Source organism: Malaya genurostris, chromosome 3 (assembly GCF_030247185.1).
Source record: "Malaya genurostris strain Urasoe2022 chromosome 3, Malgen_1.1, whole genome shotgun sequence".
NCBI lineage: Eukaryota > Metazoa > Arthropoda > Insecta > Diptera > Culicidae > Malaya > Malaya genurostris.
In genome coordinates this window covers 123,136,743-123,158,471 of record NC_080572.1, presented here as the reverse complement: position 1 = coordinate 123,158,471, position 21,729 = coordinate 123,136,743, and the positions used below count along the sequence as shown (strand labels likewise).

Sequence of the window (21,729 nt, the reverse complement as noted above, 5' to 3'; positions counted from 1 at the left end):
AAAAGGAAACCGCATTCACGGTAATCAATGCTTCTTAAATGAAGACTTTCTAAAACTCCAGTTCAGCCACTTCAATTTCTATTCCGGTATCATGCAATCATTTTTTATTGTATTATGGTGAGCATGTGCGTGTTTCAAAGCTTATAAGTTTTCTGGAATCAGAATTTTTCTCGTTTGTTCTCGCTAGGCATAACTAGTGCGGTCAGTGAATATCTTTTCGGTCATAAACCCCATTTTACGGTCGTTATACTATGTGTCGATCTGGTGTGAAATGAGAGTATGGTGGAGATTTATGAACGAATTGAACGATAAAAAAGCTTTGGAGCGTTAAGTAACCATTTCACTGTGCAACCCGTCTTGTAATATATCCAACGGGCCATCCAATACAGTACTGAATGGTCACGATTTTTCTTTGCAAACTTGGGAGCAGCATGGTTTCAAACACAATCTATATTATATCATTTTTTCTTTCTTCTGAGGATTTGATAAAATTTCTTGATATTTTAGATTTTTAGAATACATAGAATATATTTTTGGTATTATTTAGATACTAGTTATAGTGTCTAAAAACTCTAACTTTCAATTTCTTTTTGACAAACATCCGAGCAATTAGGAATTTTTAAATTTTTTTCTTTTAATCACAGGTGTCCTGATACTGGTCCTCGCGTACACCGCATTAGGCTCCGTGCTGTTTGTGACGCTGGAAGGAGACGCAGACGAAAGCGATATGATTGAGAGCTCGGTTGCAGCCTCCAAGCCATATCCTAGACATGATGTAGTTAGCTCAGAAATAAGACTAAAGTAAGTATATGTCACACGAATACCAGAACATGAAGCTATTTATACTATATGTGATTCTCCTTCGTAATAAATAGGGAACACCAGTTCACAAATTTATATACACAATGATAAGAAACTTCTTCAGGAGGGGAAAATTAAAATAAATTCAAAACAAATCAAGGCTATAGTCGGGTAAGCCCAGATTGGCGGTTCAATGCATTTGGCATTGGTCTTACTGGTTGTCGTATGTTCGAGTCCCGAAGTAGTGTCAGTAGAATCGTAGCACCAGCCATGCAATGGTTCTGTACGTTCTGAATCGGCTACAAAAACTGTTAAAACAGAAGGTCAAATTCAATAAAAGGAATGTAAAAACCAAGGCTTTGCTTTGCCGGGTAAGCATGTCAAATCTGTCCTCAAAGGGAATTCTTATCGTTATACAATATTTGAAAGAACTTGGACTGATGTCTCCATTTTCCCACAAATTTAAACCCTTTAACTCTCATATTGACGGAGGGTTGTTCTTTTGATTTTCATTTTATCTGATTTTTATAGAAACGTTTCACCGAAACATTTGAAAAAAAAATCCGGGATGTTTTAGTCATTATCAGGAAGGTTTACTTTTTTCAAAATTTTATAGGTGTATTTATTGCATTAAATACTACTGAAAAATTCATAAACTTATTTTTTAAACAGACATAGAACTGATACACTGATGAAGGTTGCAAATGTCACACCGAAATACAAGTATCTGTGTCTGCTGCTATCTCGTGACATTAATGGCGATTAGTAGTAAAAATTTTAAGGTGGAATCAAATAAAATAATTTTCTTTTTAGCGACACATTTTTTTGTTTTTCTAAAGGAAAATAACAATCAGCCATGTTTCCTTATAATCGATCTTCAATGGAAACGCATGATTTATTGTCATTTTATCAAGCAAACCGAAAAACTTTATTGCGTTCCAAAATTATTTATTTATTACAAAAAATACAGATTGGAACCAAAATCGCAAGTATGAAAAATTATGTTTTATTAACACATGGATCAATAAGTCCCGAGACTAATGGAAACAACATTTTTTTTGCAAAATTTTTTTTCATTCATCAACATAATATCCTTTTAGGGTGATACAATGGTTCCAACGTTTTTCCAATTTTTCAATACCATGTTTATAAAAAAAATTATCTTTCGCTTCAAAATAAGCTTCAGTTTCAGCGATGACCTCCTCATTTGAGCCAAATCTTTTTCCTGGAGCATTTTTTTAAGATCAGTAAAGAGCCAGTAGTCATTGGGGGCTAAATCAGGCAAGTTCGTTCAATTTCGCCATGGATGGAACAAAAAAAGCATTCATCGACTCGTTGCTGTTTTTGTTCCATCGAAAGCAATCGCGGCACCCACTTGGAAAAAAACCTTTTTCATACTCAATTTTTCATGAAGGATAGTAAATACACTTCCATACTATCTGTGTCATCTCAGCAATCTCACGGAGCTTCACTTTACGATCTTTCATTATAATTTTTGTCACTTCACTCACATTTTCCGGTGTAACGGCTTCCACAGGTCTACCCGAGCATTCCGCGTCATTTGTGTCGGTACGACCACGGCGAACCACCAACAAATCGTTGCTTTTGATGGACAAGAGTCCGGATAACATTTTTCAATCCCTTGTTTCGCTTGCACGGTGTTTTCACTCATTAAAAAACAATGTTTTATCAAAACACGAAACTCGTTTTTTTCCATTTTTTAAACAAACTACAAAACGACTTTACTCCAACCTCGATAACCAGCTGTTTCTGGTCGGATCGACTTAAAATTTTGACCCGTGTCAAGCAAAGGTTAGTACTCTAAAAAGACGTGGTTACGGGTTTACTATGAGCGCCATCTCTGCTTTAGTCTCGGGACTTATATATCCATGTGTTATTTCTAAGCATTTTTCAATACAAGAAACAAATTGAAAACAATTGTAAACCTTCCCGATAATACCATAAACATCGCTAATTTCTTTTTTAATATTTCGATTGTTTCAAAATTCAAATAGAATAAAAATTAATACAACCATTCTAGCGCCGGCAATACACCAATTATAGGGTTGAAATTTTGAGAAAATTGTCTCCACTCCAAGAACTTTTTAATGTACAACTGGGTACTGTTTTTATCCTTGAATGTACTGTATTTAAATTTGTACTGTATTTTCCCATAAAAATGTACTGTATTTCTCGTATTAAAAAATACTACAGATTTTTAAATCTTTAACGCATCGAATTTCGACTTGTCGATATACAAAATGGCAGAAAGAAACCTAACATTGAGTAGACCGTGCAAACGAGGCGATTACAGCTTTGAATGCAAGAGGCCGTCGTTCCGATGCCGAGTCGGCGGCCAACTCAGCTGACGTCGCTTCGGTCAGCTGAGTTGGCCATATTGGTTTTGGTTATGTGGTTGCGCCACATCAATTATCATCAATTATCATAGGAGACGTAATAACACAAAAAATAATAATATGATGAATCCGAAATTACCCCTTCGGTGGAATGTCCCTTTCAGAAAAATGACTCTTTCGGCGAAATGGCTTTCAGCGAAATGTCCCGCTACCAATATAAATATATGCAAACAATAAATGGATTTTTCTCTTTCTCATTTCTTCATCATGCTTTTTTTAAATGAATTCTTGTTCAGGGCACGTCACAAAACACTTGTTAAATTAAGGGGGGTGATAGAGTCTAAACGATGAAAAAATCATCATTTTTGCAATTTTTTCCCAGAATTATCGTTCAACAAAATATATTCAAATGTTTTGCATGATAAAAAACATCATTCAAACAACATTTTGTAATTTTTTCGGGGAAAAATATTGAGAAATAAATCGGTGAAGAGGTATTTTCGAGAACGCTTCTTAAAAATCATGATTTGCGGTGTCCTGTATCTGTATCTCAGCGCAGATTAATCAGAAGTGAACAAACGAACGCAGCATAGTTAGGGTAGAAGTATTTCTAGACCCCAACGTTTCTGTTTGAGTTTTTTTAATTTTTTTAATTTTTGGTGGTTGTTCGAAGTGAAAACTACGATTTTTCACGAAAAAAAATCCGCCATCACCTCCCCAAAGTAACAAACAACGAAAAGGAAAACGTTGGGGTCTGTTTTTTTATATGTAGAAAGTATGTGTAAAATTTTAAAAAAATTGGTGCAGTAGTTTTTGAATGACGATGGACATGGACTTTCAAAACCTGCTTTCGAGGAAAACGTGTTGAAAGGTGTTTGTCTATAAGATCAATGGAAACAATTAATTACTTATTTTTACTTTCGTCTTCGACTCGTCAGTGCATCAGCAGATTATGTTGAACTGCTGATGCAAACCCCCGGATCAACATAATCCGCTGAGCAGACGTAAAGTTAATGCATTTTGCAAAACACTTGTTTGCGCCGAAACGCTATGTCAAATTTTTCACTATAAGAAAATATAAAGAAAATAATATATGATTTTTCAAAAGTGTTAGACCCTACCCGCCCCTTAATAAAGTTGTCTCCACCAAAAAGTTAAAAATATCCGTTTCTTAAAAAACTGAATTTTTGTGCAAAAAATATTTGGTGATTAATTCGTGCATTTTTTTTTTGTTTATATTGAACAAAAAAATACCTTAAAAAAGGGGAATAAAAAAACTATTGAGATTATGGAAAGAAATCATTTTTTTAATAACTATTTATTGGAATATGAGTTAAAATTAAATTATTAAGATTTAAATTGGGTGTTCAGCCACAAGTGGTGACTTTTCAGCCCTATTATATATATGATTTGGTTGTTACCATGAGGACATCATTTGCTTCCGCAATTCTGAAATTTTTGTGTAGGGAAAATTCTAAACCTACTTGTATTGTGTAATGGGGAAAAGGAACTTATATACTAACTTACTAACTAATACAGAGAGCGAATCGATTCAATTGAAGATTGCATCGATTTTTGTCGGAATTTGCTTATAATATTATGTGACATTACATCTAATGGTTCTATATTTGTGAGTCTGTGTAACTCATTTGTACTAAACCAGGGAGGACGCTTCAAAATCATTTTCAGAAATTTTATTCTGAATCCTTTGAAGCGTTTTCTTCCTGGTGGAACAACAACTCGACCAAATTGGTACTGCATAAAGCATGGCTGGTCTGAAAATTTATTTATAAATTAACAACTTGTTTTTTAGACAGAGTTTAGAATTTTTGTTTATAAGACGATATAAACATTTCATATATTTATTACACTTTGCCTGGATTCCTTCAATGTGATCCTTGAAAGTGAGTTTTTTGTCATATGTTAAACCTAAGTATTTAGCTCGATCAGACCATGTCAATTCCAAGCCATTTAATTTGAGAATGTGATTATTGTTTGGTTTAAGAAAAGAAGCTCTTGGCTTATGAGGAAAGATAATTAATTGCGTTTTGGCTGCATTTGGTTTAATTTTCCATTTTGACAGATAATCACTGAAAATATTTAAACTTCTTTTTTAGCAACTGCAGATCACTCTTAGACTTCTACCTGTGGCTAACAGACTTGTGTCGTCACAGAATAGCGATTTCTGACAACCAACGGGTAGATTTGGAAGATCAGAAGTGAAAATATTATACAGGATTGGAGCTACGCTCGAACCCTGCGGAACACCGGCTCGTACGGGTAGCAATTCAGATTTACAATTCTGATAGCTAACCTGAAGAGTACGATCAGTTAAATAATTTTGAATCATTTTGATCAAATAAATAGGAAACTGGAAATTAGACATTTTTGCTATTAAACCTTTGTGCCAAACACTGTCGAATGCTTTTTCTATGTCTAGAAGAGCAACTCCAGTGGATAACCCAGAAGATTTATTTGCTTTTATCATGCTCGTTACTCTGACAAGTTGATGAGTAGTTGAATGTTCATGACGAAATCTAAACTGCTCTGGTAAAAAAATTGAATTCTCATTTATATGAGACATCATTCTCGACAAGATAATTTTTTCAAAAAGTTTACTGATAGAAGAAAGAAAGCTAATTGGTCGATAACTTGATGTTTCTGCTGGGTTTTTATCAGGTTTGAGAATAAGAATTACTTTAGCGTTTTTCCATCTTTTTGGGAAGTAAGCTAATGAAAAACCCTTGTTGAAATGGAAAGAAATTATCTGATAATTATTTCCTTTTGTTTTTTTTTATTCACTATTGTTAGAATAAATGCGTACTGCTAAATGTACTGTATATTTTTTTTTCAAAGTCAATGTACTGTTTTTTTTTTATTTTTTTTCGTAAAACGTTCAGGTTTTCCTCAAAAAGCATACGAGCGTTAGTAATGAACCATTCGACTCAATTCGTCGAGATCGCAAAATGTATGTGAGTGTTTGTTCGTGCAGTCAATTCTCGTTGAAATGTCTAAACCGATTTTCAGAAATTTGAAATCAGAGATAAATTAAAATGAAAGGATTTATAGTTCCATGGACTGTTATTGAATTTTATCCCGATTAAATATCCGGGTTCAAAATCACAGGGTGATAAGTGTTGAAAACATCAATTTCAAGAGTGTGGTTTCAGTCGGTGTTGAACAGTCGTTCGCACCGCACGCGTATAGCTCTTGGCTCCTGGAATTTTTTTCTGGCTACCTAGAGTTTCATTGATTCAAGGCTTCAGTCTTTTTCAAGGCTACCTGAATCACTAACTAATGTCGTTTTCGTTTTTAAATTGCACTACACCGGTGTAGCGAAAGCTGCACCTAAACCGTTCGTTTTTACCAATTGCACTACACTAGTGCTACACTTTTTCTGCACCGATACCACTGGTGTAGCACTCATCAAAAGTTTGGTGTAGCTCTGTGCAATGAAATCGTTTATTGTAGTCAATGGTTACTGTTTATGTTTTCGTCATTTTTGTTCGTTTATTCATGCCTCAGTGTAGCACTGCACCGGTGTAGTGCAAATTAAAAACGAAAACGCCATAAGTGACTAATGGCGTTTTCGTTTTTAATTTGCACTACACCGGTGCAGGGCTACACGGATGCATGAATAAACGAACAAAAATGACGAAAACATAAACAGTAACCATTGACTACCATAAACGATTCCATTGCACAGAGCTACACCAAACTTTTGATGAGTGCTACACCAGTGGTATCGGTGCAGAAAAAGTGTAGCACTGGTGTAGTGCAATTGGCAAAAACGAACGGTTTCAGTGCAGCTTTCGCTACACCGGTGTAGTGCAATTTAAAAACGAAAACGACATAAGTGATACAAAGAGTGATATTAGAGTGACTAAGTGATACAAAGAGTGATATTAGAGTAACTAAGAAATTAATCAGCCTTTTTTAAGGCTAGCTAGGAGTCTAATCGAAGACTAATTTAGCCTAGTTAATTTAATTTAAAATTTCATTAATTTCAAAAATGCCTGCGTCCAACCGGAAAGGCAACAAGCCTAAGGCTAAAAATAATTCAATACGGAATAAATCACAATCCGTTATTCAACATTTTTCTAATAACATTCACGATCTTATAGAATCTGAATGTAAAAATAAAAGACAACGGACGGATTTCCCTTCCGCTGATCCTATGCCATCTAACAATATTTACGAGATTCTTCCTGAATCCGATTGTAGCGACATAGAAGAAAATTCTTCAAAAATTCCCAAAATGGACGCTTGTCGTTCTGGGAAGAAACATCAATCTATGCCACCAGTGACGGTGATGATTTCCGACTTCAAAGCATTCCGTACTGAGCTTTCTACTTTTCTCCCGGAAGTAAAAGTCTCATTTCAAATCGGACGAAGAGGAGAATGTCGAGTCTTGGTGGATGGATTGGAAGATTACGAACGTCTTATTCGATATTTGTCCGAAAAACTTCATAAATTTTATTCATATGATATAAAATCAGACAGACCCTTCAAGGCTGTCTTGAAAGGATTATCAAATGATCAAAGTATTGATGAAATTAAAAATGAACTAAAAGAATTGCTTGGTTTTGCCCCTTCCCAAGTAATACTTATGAAAAAAAGAGCGAATGGTACTTCTAAACCACGCTCTGGAATTTCCCATGAACTTTACCTAATACACTTCAATCGAAGTGATGTAAACAATTTGAAAACTTTAGAAAAAGTACGTTTCATTTCCCACATTAAAATTCATTGGGAACATTATAAACGGCATAATCGTATTGCAAACTTAACGCAATGTCGTCGTTGCCAAGGCTTCGGTCATGGAACCAAAAATTGTCATATGGATATACGGTGTTTGAATTATGGTAAATCGCATTCGAAAGACGATTGTCCAATGAATGAAACCACTGATAAATTTTCATGTTCAAATTGCAATGGAAATTATAAATCCAATTATTTGAAATGTCCTGTCAGAGAAAAAATTTTAAACGCTCGTTCGCTTAGACAACAAGTCAAATCAACGACCTTAAATTTACAGAATATACCTGAAAATTCTTCTAAGGCACCTGCCAATTCGTCTTCTAACGAAAACAATTTATTGACAGGTAGATCGACCTCGTCATCATCTTCTTCTAATGTCAGTTATGCTGGTATATTAGGTAGAAATCTATCACCTATTTCTTCTAATGTAAATAATCAAAACACAGGACCGCCTTGCAGTTCTTCTTCTAACGAAAACAATTTATTAATAGGTAGACCGGCCAAATCATCTTCTTCTAATGGCAGTCTACCTACAAATATTCCTTCAATGCCATTCGCTTCTTTAAATGAAGTCGATTTAGGCGATATAACTGAAAATAAAATGATCTACCTACAAGATCAACTTTTTCAAATGATCATCCAAATGAATTCGACTTCATCACTTTTTGAAGCATTTCAAATCGGATGGAAATTTGCAAATAATATTATAATGAATTTAAAATTTAACAGTGATGTTAAATAATTATTTGAATATTTTAAATTGGAATGCTCGATCTTTGAAATCGAGTGAAGATGAATTTTATAATTTTCTCAAAGTTCACAAAATTCATATTGCCATTGTGACAGAAACTTTTCTTAAACCAAATGTAAAATTGAAAAGTAATCCACATTATGTGGTTCATCGATTTGACAGGTTTACTGGAATTGGTGGTGGAGTTGCCATTTTTGTCCAACGGCAAATTAAACATCGAATTTTACCTTCTTTCAATACTAAAGTTATTGAAAGCTTGGGAATCGAAGTTGAAACCATTCATGGAATTTATTTCATCGCTGGAGCATATTTGCCATTCCAATGCACCGGCGAACAATTAAATTTCTTTAAAGGCGATTTGCAAAAACTTACAAGATATCGATCGAAATTTTTCGTAATAGGGGACTTAAATGCTAAGCATGTCCAGTGGAATTGTAGGCAAAATAACAGTAATGGTAAAATACTTCATAATCAACTCTCAGCTGGTTACTTTACAGTTCTTCATCCCAGTAATCCTACTTGTTTCTCTTCCGTGAAAAACCCGTCTACAATTGATCTGGTTCTAACAGATCAAAGTCACATTTGTAGTGAACCGATTACACATGCTGACTTTGACTCAGATCATCTTCCAGTAACATTCAGACTTTCCAACGAAGCTATAATTAATCCAATTAGTTCTGTTTTCAACTATCATAGAGCTAATTGGTTGGATTACAGATCTCACATTGAAAATCATGTGGATCATGAAACTATTTTAGAAAATTCTGCGGACATCGACACAGCAATTGATAATTTGAATCATTATATTATCGAAGCTAGAAATCTTTCAGTTCCCAAAGCTCAAACTAAATTAAATTCTCCTATCATCGATGACAATCTTCAACTGCTCATTCGGTTGAAGAATGTTCGTCGACGACAATATCAACGTTCTCGTGATCCTGCTATGAAAAACATAGTTAAGGATTTACAAAAAGAAATTAAACATAGATTTACTCTTTTGCGAAATGAAAATTTCGCTAAAGAAGTTGAACAAATTAAACCATATTCTAAACCTTTCTGGAAACTTTCTAAGGTTCTTAAGAAACCTCAGAAACCAATTCCTGCTCTCAAGGAAGGAAATCAAATACTTCTTACAAATGGTGAAAAAGCTCAAAAGCTAGCTCAGCAGTTCGAGAGTGTCCACAATTTTAATTTAAACGTTGTGAGTCCTATTGAAAATGAAGTCTCACTGAAGTATGATCATATTTCAACCCAAGTGTTATCACACGATGACATTTTTGAGACGAATTTTGATGAAATTAAATCAATTATTAGGAAACTCAAAAACATGAAGGCTCCTGGTAATGATGGAATTTTTAATATTCTTATTAAAAATCTTCCCGATGTTGCCTTGAGACTCCTGGTTAAAATTTTCAACAAGTGTTTTTCATTAGCTTACTTCCCAAAAAGATGGAAAAACGCTAAAGTAATTCCTATCCTAAAACCTGATAAAAACCCAGCAGAAACATCAAGTTATCGCCCAATTAGCTTACTTTCTTCTATCAGTAAACTTTTTGAAAAAATTATCTTGTTAAGAATGATGACTCATATAAATGAGAATTCAATTTTTTTACCAGAACAGTTTGGATTTCGTCATGAACATTCAACTACTCATCAACTTGTCAGAGTAACGAACATGATAAAAGCAAATAAATCTTCTGGGTTATCCACTGGAGTTGCTCTTCTAGACATAGAAAAAGCATTCGACAGTGTTTGGCACAAAGGTTTAATAGCAAAAATGTCTGATTTCCAGTTTCCTATTTATTTGATCAAAATGATTCAAAATTATTTAACTGATCGTACTCTTCAGGTTAGCTATCAGAATTGTAAATCTGAAATGCTACCCGTACGAGCCGGTGTTCCGCAGGGTTCGAGTGTAGCTCCAATCTTGTATAATATTTTCACTTCTGATCTACCAAATCTACCCGTTGGTTGTCAGAAATCGCTATTCTGTGACGACACAAGTCTGTTAGCCACAGGTAGAAATCTAAGAGTGATCTGCAGTCGCCTACAAAGAAGTTTAAATATTTTCAGTGATTATCTGTCAAAATGGAAAATTAAACCAAATGCAGCAAAAACGCAATTAATTATCTTTCCTCACAAGCCAAGAGCTTCTTTTCTAAAACCAAACAATAATCACATTCTCAAATTGAATGGCTTGGAATTGACATGGTCTGATCAAGCTAAATACTTAGGTTTAACGTATGACAAAAAACTCACTTTCAAGGATCACATTGAAGGAATCCAGGCAAAGTGTAATAAATATATTAAATGTTTATATCCTCTTATAAACAGAAATTCTAAGCTCTGTCTAAAAAACAAATTGTTAATTTATAAACAAATTTTCAGACCAGCCATGCTTTATGCGGTACCAATTTGGTCAAGCTGTTGTTCCACCAGGAAGAAAACGCTTCAAAGGATTCAGAATAAAATTCTGAAAATGATTCTGAAGCGTCCTCCCTGGTTTAGTACAAATGAGTTACACAGACTCACAAATATAGAACCATTAGATGTAATGTCACATAATATTATAAGCAAATTCCGACAAAAATCGATGCAATCTTCAATTGAATCGATTCGCTCTCTGTATTAGTTAGTAAGTTAGTATATAAGTTCCTTTTCCCCATTACACAATACAAGTAGGTTTAGAATTTTCCCTACACAAAAATCTCAGAATTGCGGAAGCAAATGATGTCTTCATGGTAATAACCAAATCATATATATATATATATATATATAATAGGGCTGAAAAGTCACCACTTGTGGCTGAACACCCAATTTAAATCTTAATAATTTAATTTTAACTCATATTCCAATAAATAGTTATTTAAAAAAAAAAAAAAAAAAAAAAAAAAAAAAAAAAAAAAAAAAAAAAAAAAAAAAAAAAAAAAGAGTGTGGTTTAATAAGTGAAAATGTAAAGAGCAGAGAACTTACAAGTTTTGATTTGCAGAACTTATTAATTGGCGATAAAAAAGGCCTCAACTGTACCAGTACCTGATTCTCGGTTCCGGAAGTACCGGTTGTAGTTTTTCAAAAGTCTACGGAATAGAACTTACGTCGACTTTTTAAAACCTAATTTAATCCACCGAGTAGTGCAAAGCGAATGTTCTTTTCACTACCAATTCCCGGGACAGTGGAAAGTACTCGTTTAAGAGTTTTTAATCCCCATTTTCGGTATTTCCGGAACCATAGTTTTTTCGTTTTTTGGCTCACATCTACACTTCCGAAACTGCAAGCTGTAACCAGATAAAATGCAAAACAGGCTACAAAACCTTTTGAATCTATGTTTGAAAAATCAGTTAAACCATCTTCGAGAAAATTGAGGGTATGTTTTTGTCCATAAAAAACATTTTCGATTTCATTTTCGAACTGAGTCAAATGGTATATGACAATTGGCCCTCCGGACCCTGCTTGAGATGTTGATATTCACAGTGATTGCATAGCATTTCTATATGAGGTAAAGGTACCAGGTCCTCAAAACTGACTACCCAAACAATTCAAATTTTTAGTCTTGTTAGGTGATGAAAAAACAATCTCGAATGCACAGGAAATCGTGGCTATAAGCAAAAACATCATAATAACAAGATATCCTGCTCTCACATTTTCCGAACAAATCATTAACAACATCCTTTTTTGCGAGCATGGCGAGTCCGAATCGAATCTCGTTTATAAAAGTAGGGAAGAGAAATGTCAAATTCGTACGCGCCAAAATAGAAGCACTTCGGACCCACTGCCCGGGTTGGCGGTTCAATACATAGGGCGCTGGTCTTGTCGTATGTTCGAGCCCCGACCTGGAAGGATTCTTAGTGTCAGTAGGATCCATAGTACTAGCCATGCAATGATTCCTTGCACTTAGAATCGGCTGCGAAGTCTGTTGAAACAGAAAGGCCAAATTCCACAAAAGGAATGTAATGCCAAGACTTTGCTTTGCGCACCCATGCAATTGACATGATATGTTGAATGTGATGCCGTGCGGTGGCGTTGCTGAGCTGAAAATTGATTTCACTCCAAGCTGACAGGGTCTGCTATAAGACACCTAAACTCACATCGATTTCTCAGAAACAGTTGTATTTAAATGCATAATATTCTATTTTACTATGAACGCAGAGAACAAACATCCAAGCTAGTACAAACTTTTTTAAAATAACTGTGAATACCTGTATGCTTTAGGTGAAAATTCGCTTAAAATCACCTTTGTGTACGATTTTGTGTGCATGAATTATCATTGTATGCAAACTCAATCAAGTAATATGAAGAAATATTGATAGGTCACATTAGATCTGCTTCGGAATTGTAAATCTGAATTCAACATAACATTATATTTGTGGGAAAATTGGGGTAAAACGATGTAGCACGATTCATTTGATCATGGAAACTATTTGTTAACTATTTAACCATAATTGGTCACAACACCGATCAGAAGAACTTTTATTTATGTGAATTCATGGGAGTATTGAAAACAATCCATTTTTCGAACTTATGAACATTACAGGAGTACCTTCCGATTAGTCGAGTTTTTTTCCAGAATTTCACAGTTAGTTTTCGAAGTGAAGTAAAAAAAGGTAAATTGGAGCAAAACGTGCATGATAGTAAATTTTGCAGATCTTTTAACTATCATCAATCGATTCTACGGTGAATTTTGCATAAGAAATATAAACTTTGAAAATATTTGCTTAGGTTTTTATAAAATTATTGAGAAAAGATGTGTTTTGATCGTTTTTTTCCACTGTACATTGCTTCATTCGATTAACATTTGTTCCGATCCATAACTTGTCTAAGCAGCACTTCGAAAACTACGAAATGACCAAATATTGAATGGACACGTCACCAAAACTTTACAAGAAAGATGACAAAAAGTAGTGGCTGTAATGATACTCTCATAATAAACTTGATGCGATTTCTGCTGGACGGTGGACTACGATTCTATTGATACTAAAAATCTTCCCGGCAGCGGCAGTTGACAAAACAAAATGAATTCAAGAACCGGATAAAAACATTTACTTCGGAAGTACTGGCTAAGTTATCATCTGATTATATGCATTCAAATATACTTACACGGCATTTCGAAATAAATTATCACTTAATCGATTTTTGCGAAATAAATATAAAGAAATATTATATTTTGTAGACACAGTAGTGAACGTGGAAGTTTTACCACAAACAATTCGAATACTAAAACGTATTTGTTTCTTTGATAAAAACTTGAAATAGTGCAGGTTTCCAAGTTCCGGATAAAATATAACGTATTTATTTTCATTTTACGTTGAATAGCATTACATGAATCCTAGCTACAGTCGTCATGTCTCGTTACAGTTTGTAACATTTAAAACTCATTTCAAAATAATTTGTGTGGGAAATACTAGACATATTTGCGTATAATTTCAATTCGATCAATTATTATATTATATAAGTCAAATTAGGCATTTTTTCATACTTGAGGTTGTGAGTTTATGTCAATTGGAAATTGCGACGTTTTCCGAAACTGAGTTGGGTTCGCACTTAGCAACGATGGGGACTCGATTTTCAGTTCTGTGACGTTGAAACTAGGTTCTAAAGATGCTTCAAACAAACGGTTCGACAGCAATTAGGTGTGGCATCAAGCAAAACAGCCATAATATTCCCATCAATTTTCTATGCAGCGTTAACATTAAAATAGATAAAACTTATTTTGCTGTCTATCAGTTGTATTTTACGCCATAGCTGATTGAGATTTAAATGTTTAGCACGTAATTTTAACTTGTCGCATTAATACGACTATCTACTAAGACTGTATGAATTTATATGTACCATTTACCTGACCAGCAAATATGTGGTTCTGTGCCATAATGGATACAAGGTCTTTGTGATCGAATGATTCTTGGTTCAAATCCCAGTCGTCGTTACTCATCATTTTTACTATTTATTTTATTAATTCTTCAGCCATGTAATTTTCAAATCGCTCGTAAAATTCTATTATTTCTGTTACAGCTAATTCAATGGAATTTTTTCAGGTTTCATATTAAATGGTTATTTGAGAACACGTATAATTTTCTTGTAGAATCCTAGATTTTTCTGAAAATTTTTGGGTGGTGTAAAAACTCACTTTCCTTCAAAAATGGTTACTGATAAAACTTGTAATCAAATTATTTCAGTTTATGGTCAGGGCTGCAAGAAACATCATAAATAAGTTTAGCTTATCGATTCCAAACTAGATATCTGTCCAATGATACAAATGAGTTTAAGTTTATGATTGAGTGAAATTATTTCAAGGAATCAGGAAAGCGTACATCATGTATGCATATACATATGGAATGGTCAGACTATATCCAAAAAACAGAGCAACGCCTGTTTCCACACATTTATTTTAATTATGTTCGAAGTTTCTATCGGGCTTTATTTGCCTGCCAATCTCAACACACAGAAATCCCGCACTCAAAGTTTTTGGTTTAATTAGGTTCTTTATATGGAAAAGTTACCACACCAGGTTATTTCCTACATTTGGTAAGAAAAAGCTCTGTATAACAAGTAAAAAAATCAAGACAAATGTATTTCCATCCACTCGAGTCTATATCTGGGTATATCTGATTCAGTCGTAGGTGAGATTATTTCGTGTTGAAAACTCGCATTTCCTCTAAAACTTTTACCTAAGTGGATGAGAGTTTTTCTTTAATGCATTTTGTACTTTTCGTTTTTGCAGAACTGTAGATCGACTATGGTCTATTACGGAAGACCTAAATATATTATACAAAGAAAATTGGACTCGCCTAGCGGCCCAGGAAGTGCAACATTTCCAGGTAATTAGTGAAAAAGTTCCCAACTACTTTCAACACATTCTCGTCCTAAATTTCCTGTCCTTACATTATTTAGCTTTACAAAGATCGAGTTACTCTTGTTAGCGGAAACCCACTAATGCATTTGAGTGATTTACTCGCAATAGAAAGCCGCATACATGTTTTCATTTCCGCTTCGTAATGGATGTTTTTTCTCTTCCATTTATTGAAAGTTGTCATAAGTTACCCAAATCGTTTGGACTCGAAGTACTATTTACTGCGTTATGTGACGATGGACGAGCGCATAACCGAGCTCCACATGGAAAATTAAGTTTTATTTCAGACAAAAATTATTTGGTTGCTTTACGCGATACAAGTGATACAACATAAACATTCCCGCTCAGATCACTTTCCCTGTTGGTATAGAAATAACTATTCAAATACTTCGTAAGAAATCTTTTGTTTTTTTAACTCAATTTCCGCTGTTGGTTGTATTGTAATGGTATCGCTTAGCGTTGAATGTTCTTTTTAAAAATAGAACAAAATTGCGATAGAGACAATACCTTATTGTTCTATAAAAATTCTCTTAGCTTCCTGGTTTTACAAATAACCATCAGATAAACTCATCCAAGTGAATCTTACTGTCTATATAGTTCGTAACAGCGGTTTCGTCCCTTCTATGTATTTAAATTTTCTCAATTATCTGAAAAAATATATAATCCATTTTCATTTTTTATGTCGGCTAGCCAAACGATTCACTCCAAAAGGTAATGGAGGCTTCAATTCCCTATAGTTTACTACATTGTTTGGCATCTAAATAACTATTTACTGGAATATGAGTTAAAATTAAATTATTAAGATTTAAATTGGGTGTTCAGCCACAAGTGGTGACTTTTCAGCCCTGTTATATATATATATATATGATTTGGTTATTACCATGAAGACATCATTTGCTTCCGCAATTCTGAGATTTTTGTGTAGGGAAAATTCTAAACCTACTTGTATTGTGTAATGGGGAAAAGGAACTTATATACTAACTTACTAACTAATACAGAGAGCGAATCGATTCAATTGAAGATTGCATCGATTTTTGTCGGAATTTGCTTATAATATTATGTGACATTACATCTAATGGTTCTATATTTGTGAGTCTGTGTAACTCATTTGTACTAAACCAGGGAGGACGCTTCAGAATCATTTTCAGAATTTTATTCTGAATCCTTTGAAGCGTTTTCTTCCTGGTGGAACAACAGCTTGACCAAATTGGTACCGCATAAAGCATGGCTGGTCTGAAAATTTGTTTATAAATTAACAATTTGTTTTTTAGACAGAGCTTAGAATTTCTGTTTATAAGAGGATATAAACATTTAATATATTTATTACACTTTGCCTGGATTCCTTCAATGTGATCCTTGAAAGTGAGTTTTTTGTCATACGTTAAACCTAAGTATTTAGCTTGATCAGACCATGTCAATTCCAAGCCATTCAATTTGAGAATGTGATTATTGTTTGGTTTAAGAAAAGAAGCTCTTGGCTTGTGAGGAAAGATAATTAATTGCGTTTTTGCTGCATTTGGTTTAATTTTCCATTTTGACAGATAATCACTGAAAATATTTAAACTTCTTTGTAGGCGACTGCAGATCACTCTTAGATTTCTACCTGTGGCTAACAGACTTGTGTCGTCACAGAATAGCGATTTCTGACAACCAACGGGTAGATTTGGAAGATCAGAAGTGAAAATATTATACAAGATTGGAGCTACACTCGAACCCTGCGGAACACCGGCTCGTACGGGTAGCAATTCAGATTTACAATTCTGATAGCTAACCTGAAGAGTGCGATCAGTTAAATAATTTTGAATCATTTTGATCAAATAAATAGGAAACTGGAAATCAGACATTTTTGCTATTAAACCTTTGAGCCAAACACTGTCGAATGCTTTTTCTATGTCTAGAAGAGCAACTCCAGTGGATAACCCAGAAGATTTATTTGATTTTATCATGTTCGTTACTCTGACAAGTTGATGAGTAGTTGAATGTTCATGACGAAATCCAAACTGCTCTGGTAAAAAAATTGAATTCTCATTTATATGAGTCATCATTCTTAACAAGATAATTTTTTCAAAAAGTTTACTGATAGAAGAAAGTAAGCTAATTGGGCGATAACTTGATGTTTCTGCTGGGTTTTTATCAGGTTTTAGGATAGGAATTACTTTAGCGTTTTTCCATCTTTTTGGGAAGTAAGCTAATGAAAAACACTTGTTGAAAATTTTAACCAGGAGTCTCAAGGCAACATCGGGAAGATTTTTAATAAGAATATTAAAAATTCCATCATTACCAGGAGCCTTCATGTTTTTGAGTTTCCTAATAATTGATTTAATTTCATCAAAATTCGTCTCAATAATGTCATCGTGTGATAACACTTGGGTTGAAATATGATCATACTTCAGTGAGACTTCATTTTCAATAGGACTCACAACGTTTAAATTAAAATTGTGGACACTCTCGAACTGCTGAGCTAGCTTTTGAGCTTTTTCACCATTTGTAAGAAGTATTTGATTTCCTTCCTTGAGAGCAGGAATTGGTTTCTGAGGTTTCTTAAGAACCTTAGAAAGTTTCCAGAAAGGTTTAGAATATGGTTTAATTTGTTCAACTTCTTTAGCGAAATTTTCATTTCGCAAAAGAGTAAATCTATGTTTAATTTCTTTTTGTAAATCCTTAACTATGTTTTTCATAGCAGGATCACGAGAACGTTGATATTGTCGTCGACGAACATTCTTCAACCGAATGAGCAGTTGAAGATTGTCATCGATGATAGGAGAATTTAATTTAGTTTGAGCTTTGGGAACTGAAAGATTTCTAGCTTCGATAATATAATGATTCAAATTATCAATTGCTGTGTCGATGTCCGCAGAATTTTCTAAAATAGTTCCATGATCCACATGATTTTCAATGTGAGATCTGTAATCCAACCAATTAGCTCTATGATAGTTGAAAATAGAACTAATTGGATTAATTATAGCTTCGTTGGAAAGTCTGAATGTTACAGGAAGATGATCTGAGTCAAAATCAGCATGAGTAATCGGTTCACTACAAATGTGACTTTGATCTGTTAGAACCAGATCAATTGTAGACGGGTTTTTCACGGAAGAGAAACAAGTAGGATTACTGGGATGAAGAACTGTAAAGTAACCAGCTGAGAGTTGATTATGAAGTATTTTACCATTACTGTTATTTTGCCTACAATTCCACTGGACATGCTTAGCATTTAAGTCCCCTATTACGAAAAATTTCGATCGATATCTTGTAAGTTTTTGCAAATCGCCTTTAAAGAAATTTAATTGTTCGCCGGTGCATTGGAATGGCAAATATGCTCCAGCGATGAAATAAATTCCATGAATGGTTTCAACTTCGATTCCCAAGCTTTCAATAACTTTAGTATTGAAAGAAGGTAAAATTCGATGTTTAATTTGCCGTTGGACAAAAATGGCAACTCCACCACCAATTCCAGTAAACCTGTCAAATCGATGAACCACATAATGTGGATTACTTTTCAATTTTACATTTGGTTTAAGAAAAGTTTCTGTCACAATGGCAATATGAATTTTGTGAACTTTGAGAAAATTATAAAATTCATCTTCACTCGATTTCAAAGATCGAGCATTCCAATTTAAAATATTCAAATAATTATTTAACATCACTGTTAAATTTTAAATTCATTATAATATTATTTGCAAATTTCCATCCGATTTGAAATGCTTCAAAAAGTGATGAAGTCGAATTCATTTGGATGATCATTTGAAAAAGTTGATCTTGTAGGTAGATCATTTTATTTTCAGTTATATCGCCTAAATCGACTTCATTTAAAGAAGCGAATGGCATTGAAGGAATATTTGTAGGTAGACTGCCATTAGAAGAAGATGATTTGGCCGGTCTACCTATTAATAAATTGTTTTCGTTAGAAGAAGAACTGCAAGGCGGTCCTGTGTTTTGATTATTTACATTAGAAGAAATAGGAGATAGATTTCTACCTAATATACCAGCATAACTGACATTAGAAGAAGATGATGACGAGGTCGATCTACCTGTCAATAAATTGTTTTCGTTAGAAGACGAATTGGCAGGTGCCTTAGAAGAATTTTCAGGTATGTTCTGTAAATTTAAGGTCGTTGATTTGACTTGTTGTCTAAGCGAACGAGCGTTTAAAATTTTTTCCCTGACAGGACATTTCAAATAATTGGATTTATGATTTCCATTGCAATTTGAACATGAAAATTTATCAGTGGTTTCATTCATTGGACAAACGTCTTTCGAATGCGATTTACCACAATTCAAACACCGTATATCCATATGACAATTTTTGGTTCCATGGCCGAAGCCTTGGCAACGACGACATTGCGTTAAGTTTGCAATACGATTATGCCGTTTATAATGTTCCCAATGAATTTTAATGTGGGAAATGAAACGTACTTTTTCTAAAGTTTTCAAATTGTTTACATCACTTCGATTGAAGTGTATTAGGTAAAGTTCATGGGAAATTCCAGAGCGTGGTTTAGAAGTACCATTCGCTCTTTTTTTCATAAGTATTACTTGGGAAGGGGCAAAACCAAGCAATTCTTTTATTTCATTTTTAATTTCATCAATACTTTGATCATTTGATAATCCTTTCAAGACAGCCTTGAAGGGTCTGTCTGATTTTATATCATATGAATAAAATTTATGAAGTTTTTCGGACAAATATCGAATAAGACGTTCGTAATCTTCCAATCCATCCACCAAGACTCGACATTCTCCTCTTCGTCCGATTTGAAATGAGACTTTTACTTCCGGGAGAAAAGTAGAAAGCTCAGTACGGAATGCTTTGAAGTCGGAAATCATCACCGTCACTGGTGGCATAGATTGATGTTTCTTCCCAGAACGACAAGCGTCCATTTTGGGAATTTTTGAAGAATTTTCTTCTATGTCGCTACAATCGGATTCAGGAAGAATCTCGTAAATATTGTTAGACGGCATAGGATCAACGGAAGGGAAATCCGTCCGTTGTCTTTTATTTTTACATTCAGATTCTATAAGATCGTGAATGTTATTAGAAAAATGTTGAATAACGGATTGTGATTTATTCCGTATTGAATTATTATTAGCCTTAGGCTTGTTGCCTTTCCGGTTGGACGCAGGCATTTTTGAAATTAATGAAATTTTAAATTAAATTAACTAGGCTAAATTAGTCTTCGATTAGACTCCTAGCTAGCCTTAAAAAAGGCTGATTAATTTCTTAGTCACTCTAATATCACTCTTTGTATCACTTAGTCACCCTAATATCACTCTTTGTATCACTTAGTCACTTAGTTAGTGATTCAGGTAGCCTTGAAAAAGACTGAAGCCTTGAATCAATGAAACTCTAGGTAGCCAGAAAAAATTCCAGGAGACAAGAGCTAAACACGTGCGGTGCGAACGACTGTTCAACACCGACTGTTTGGCATCTAGTTGTGTTCTTTACAAAGCCGCAGACTATGTTTAAGCAGCATCCGTCCCTCGTCGATATCTGTAACGAATGATATGACTCCACTAAATTCAGTTTACATGCACAATCAAGATATAGTTGAACGATAAACAACTTCAGTCCGGTCTGTGATGGGTCGGATAAGGAAACCCGGAACCAATACTTGGTACCATTTTTATTACCAATGTTTACAGGCCATATCCTCTTTGCTCCGAGTATGAGAGTATTCTCCTATAAATAAATCCCTCCCGCTTCCACCAACATGTCCGAACAATCTACTTCCATCCAGTACGGTGTGTTACAATAAAACTTTCATTCGATTCTTATCCTTGCTTCCGTTTATAGGATACTATCTTGAGAGCGGTACGGGCATCCAGATCGCAGCAAGTGGCTAATACTCAAAACAACACAAAACCCTACAAGTGGACGTATGCTTCGGCATTTTTGTACTCTTTAACGCTGATCACAACTATTGGTAAGTTTACCACAATAATCTAAACTCTGTGGGTTCAAATAATTTTGGTTTCACTATAGCAAGCATTTTACCTAGAGGTTACTATTATATAAATCGTTTAATTGTCGTATCCCAATTCAGTTTCATTTTCCAATAATCCAAGTATCCATATCGGAAAAGCCCTACATCTTGTACTATAACATATTGTGCGTTGTGTGATAGGTACACCATATTAATAACAATGTTATAGTGGAGCCAGAAGCATATTTTCTAATTAATTTAATTTTTCACACGAGAATATCATATACTAACTGAAT

The 21,729-nt window shown here is 34.2% G+C and overlaps 1 protein-coding gene across 1 annotated transcript in view; it reads left to right on the top strand.

Annotated features, from left to right (window-relative positions):
• LOC131438257 (potassium channel subfamily K member 6-like) overlaps window positions 1-21,729 on the top strand; it is a 249,166-nt gene that overhangs the window by 196,156 nt on the left and 31,281 nt on the right. Inside the window, exons 5-7 of the mRNA XM_058608134.1 lie at window positions 645-801; window positions 15,387-15,483; window positions 21,304-21,433. Of these exons, the coding sequence (XP_058464117.1) occupies window positions 645-801; window positions 15,387-15,483; window positions 21,304-21,433 (384 nt within the window). The remainder of the gene's footprint in view (window positions 1-644; window positions 802-15,386; window positions 15,484-21,303; window positions 21,434-21,729) is intronic.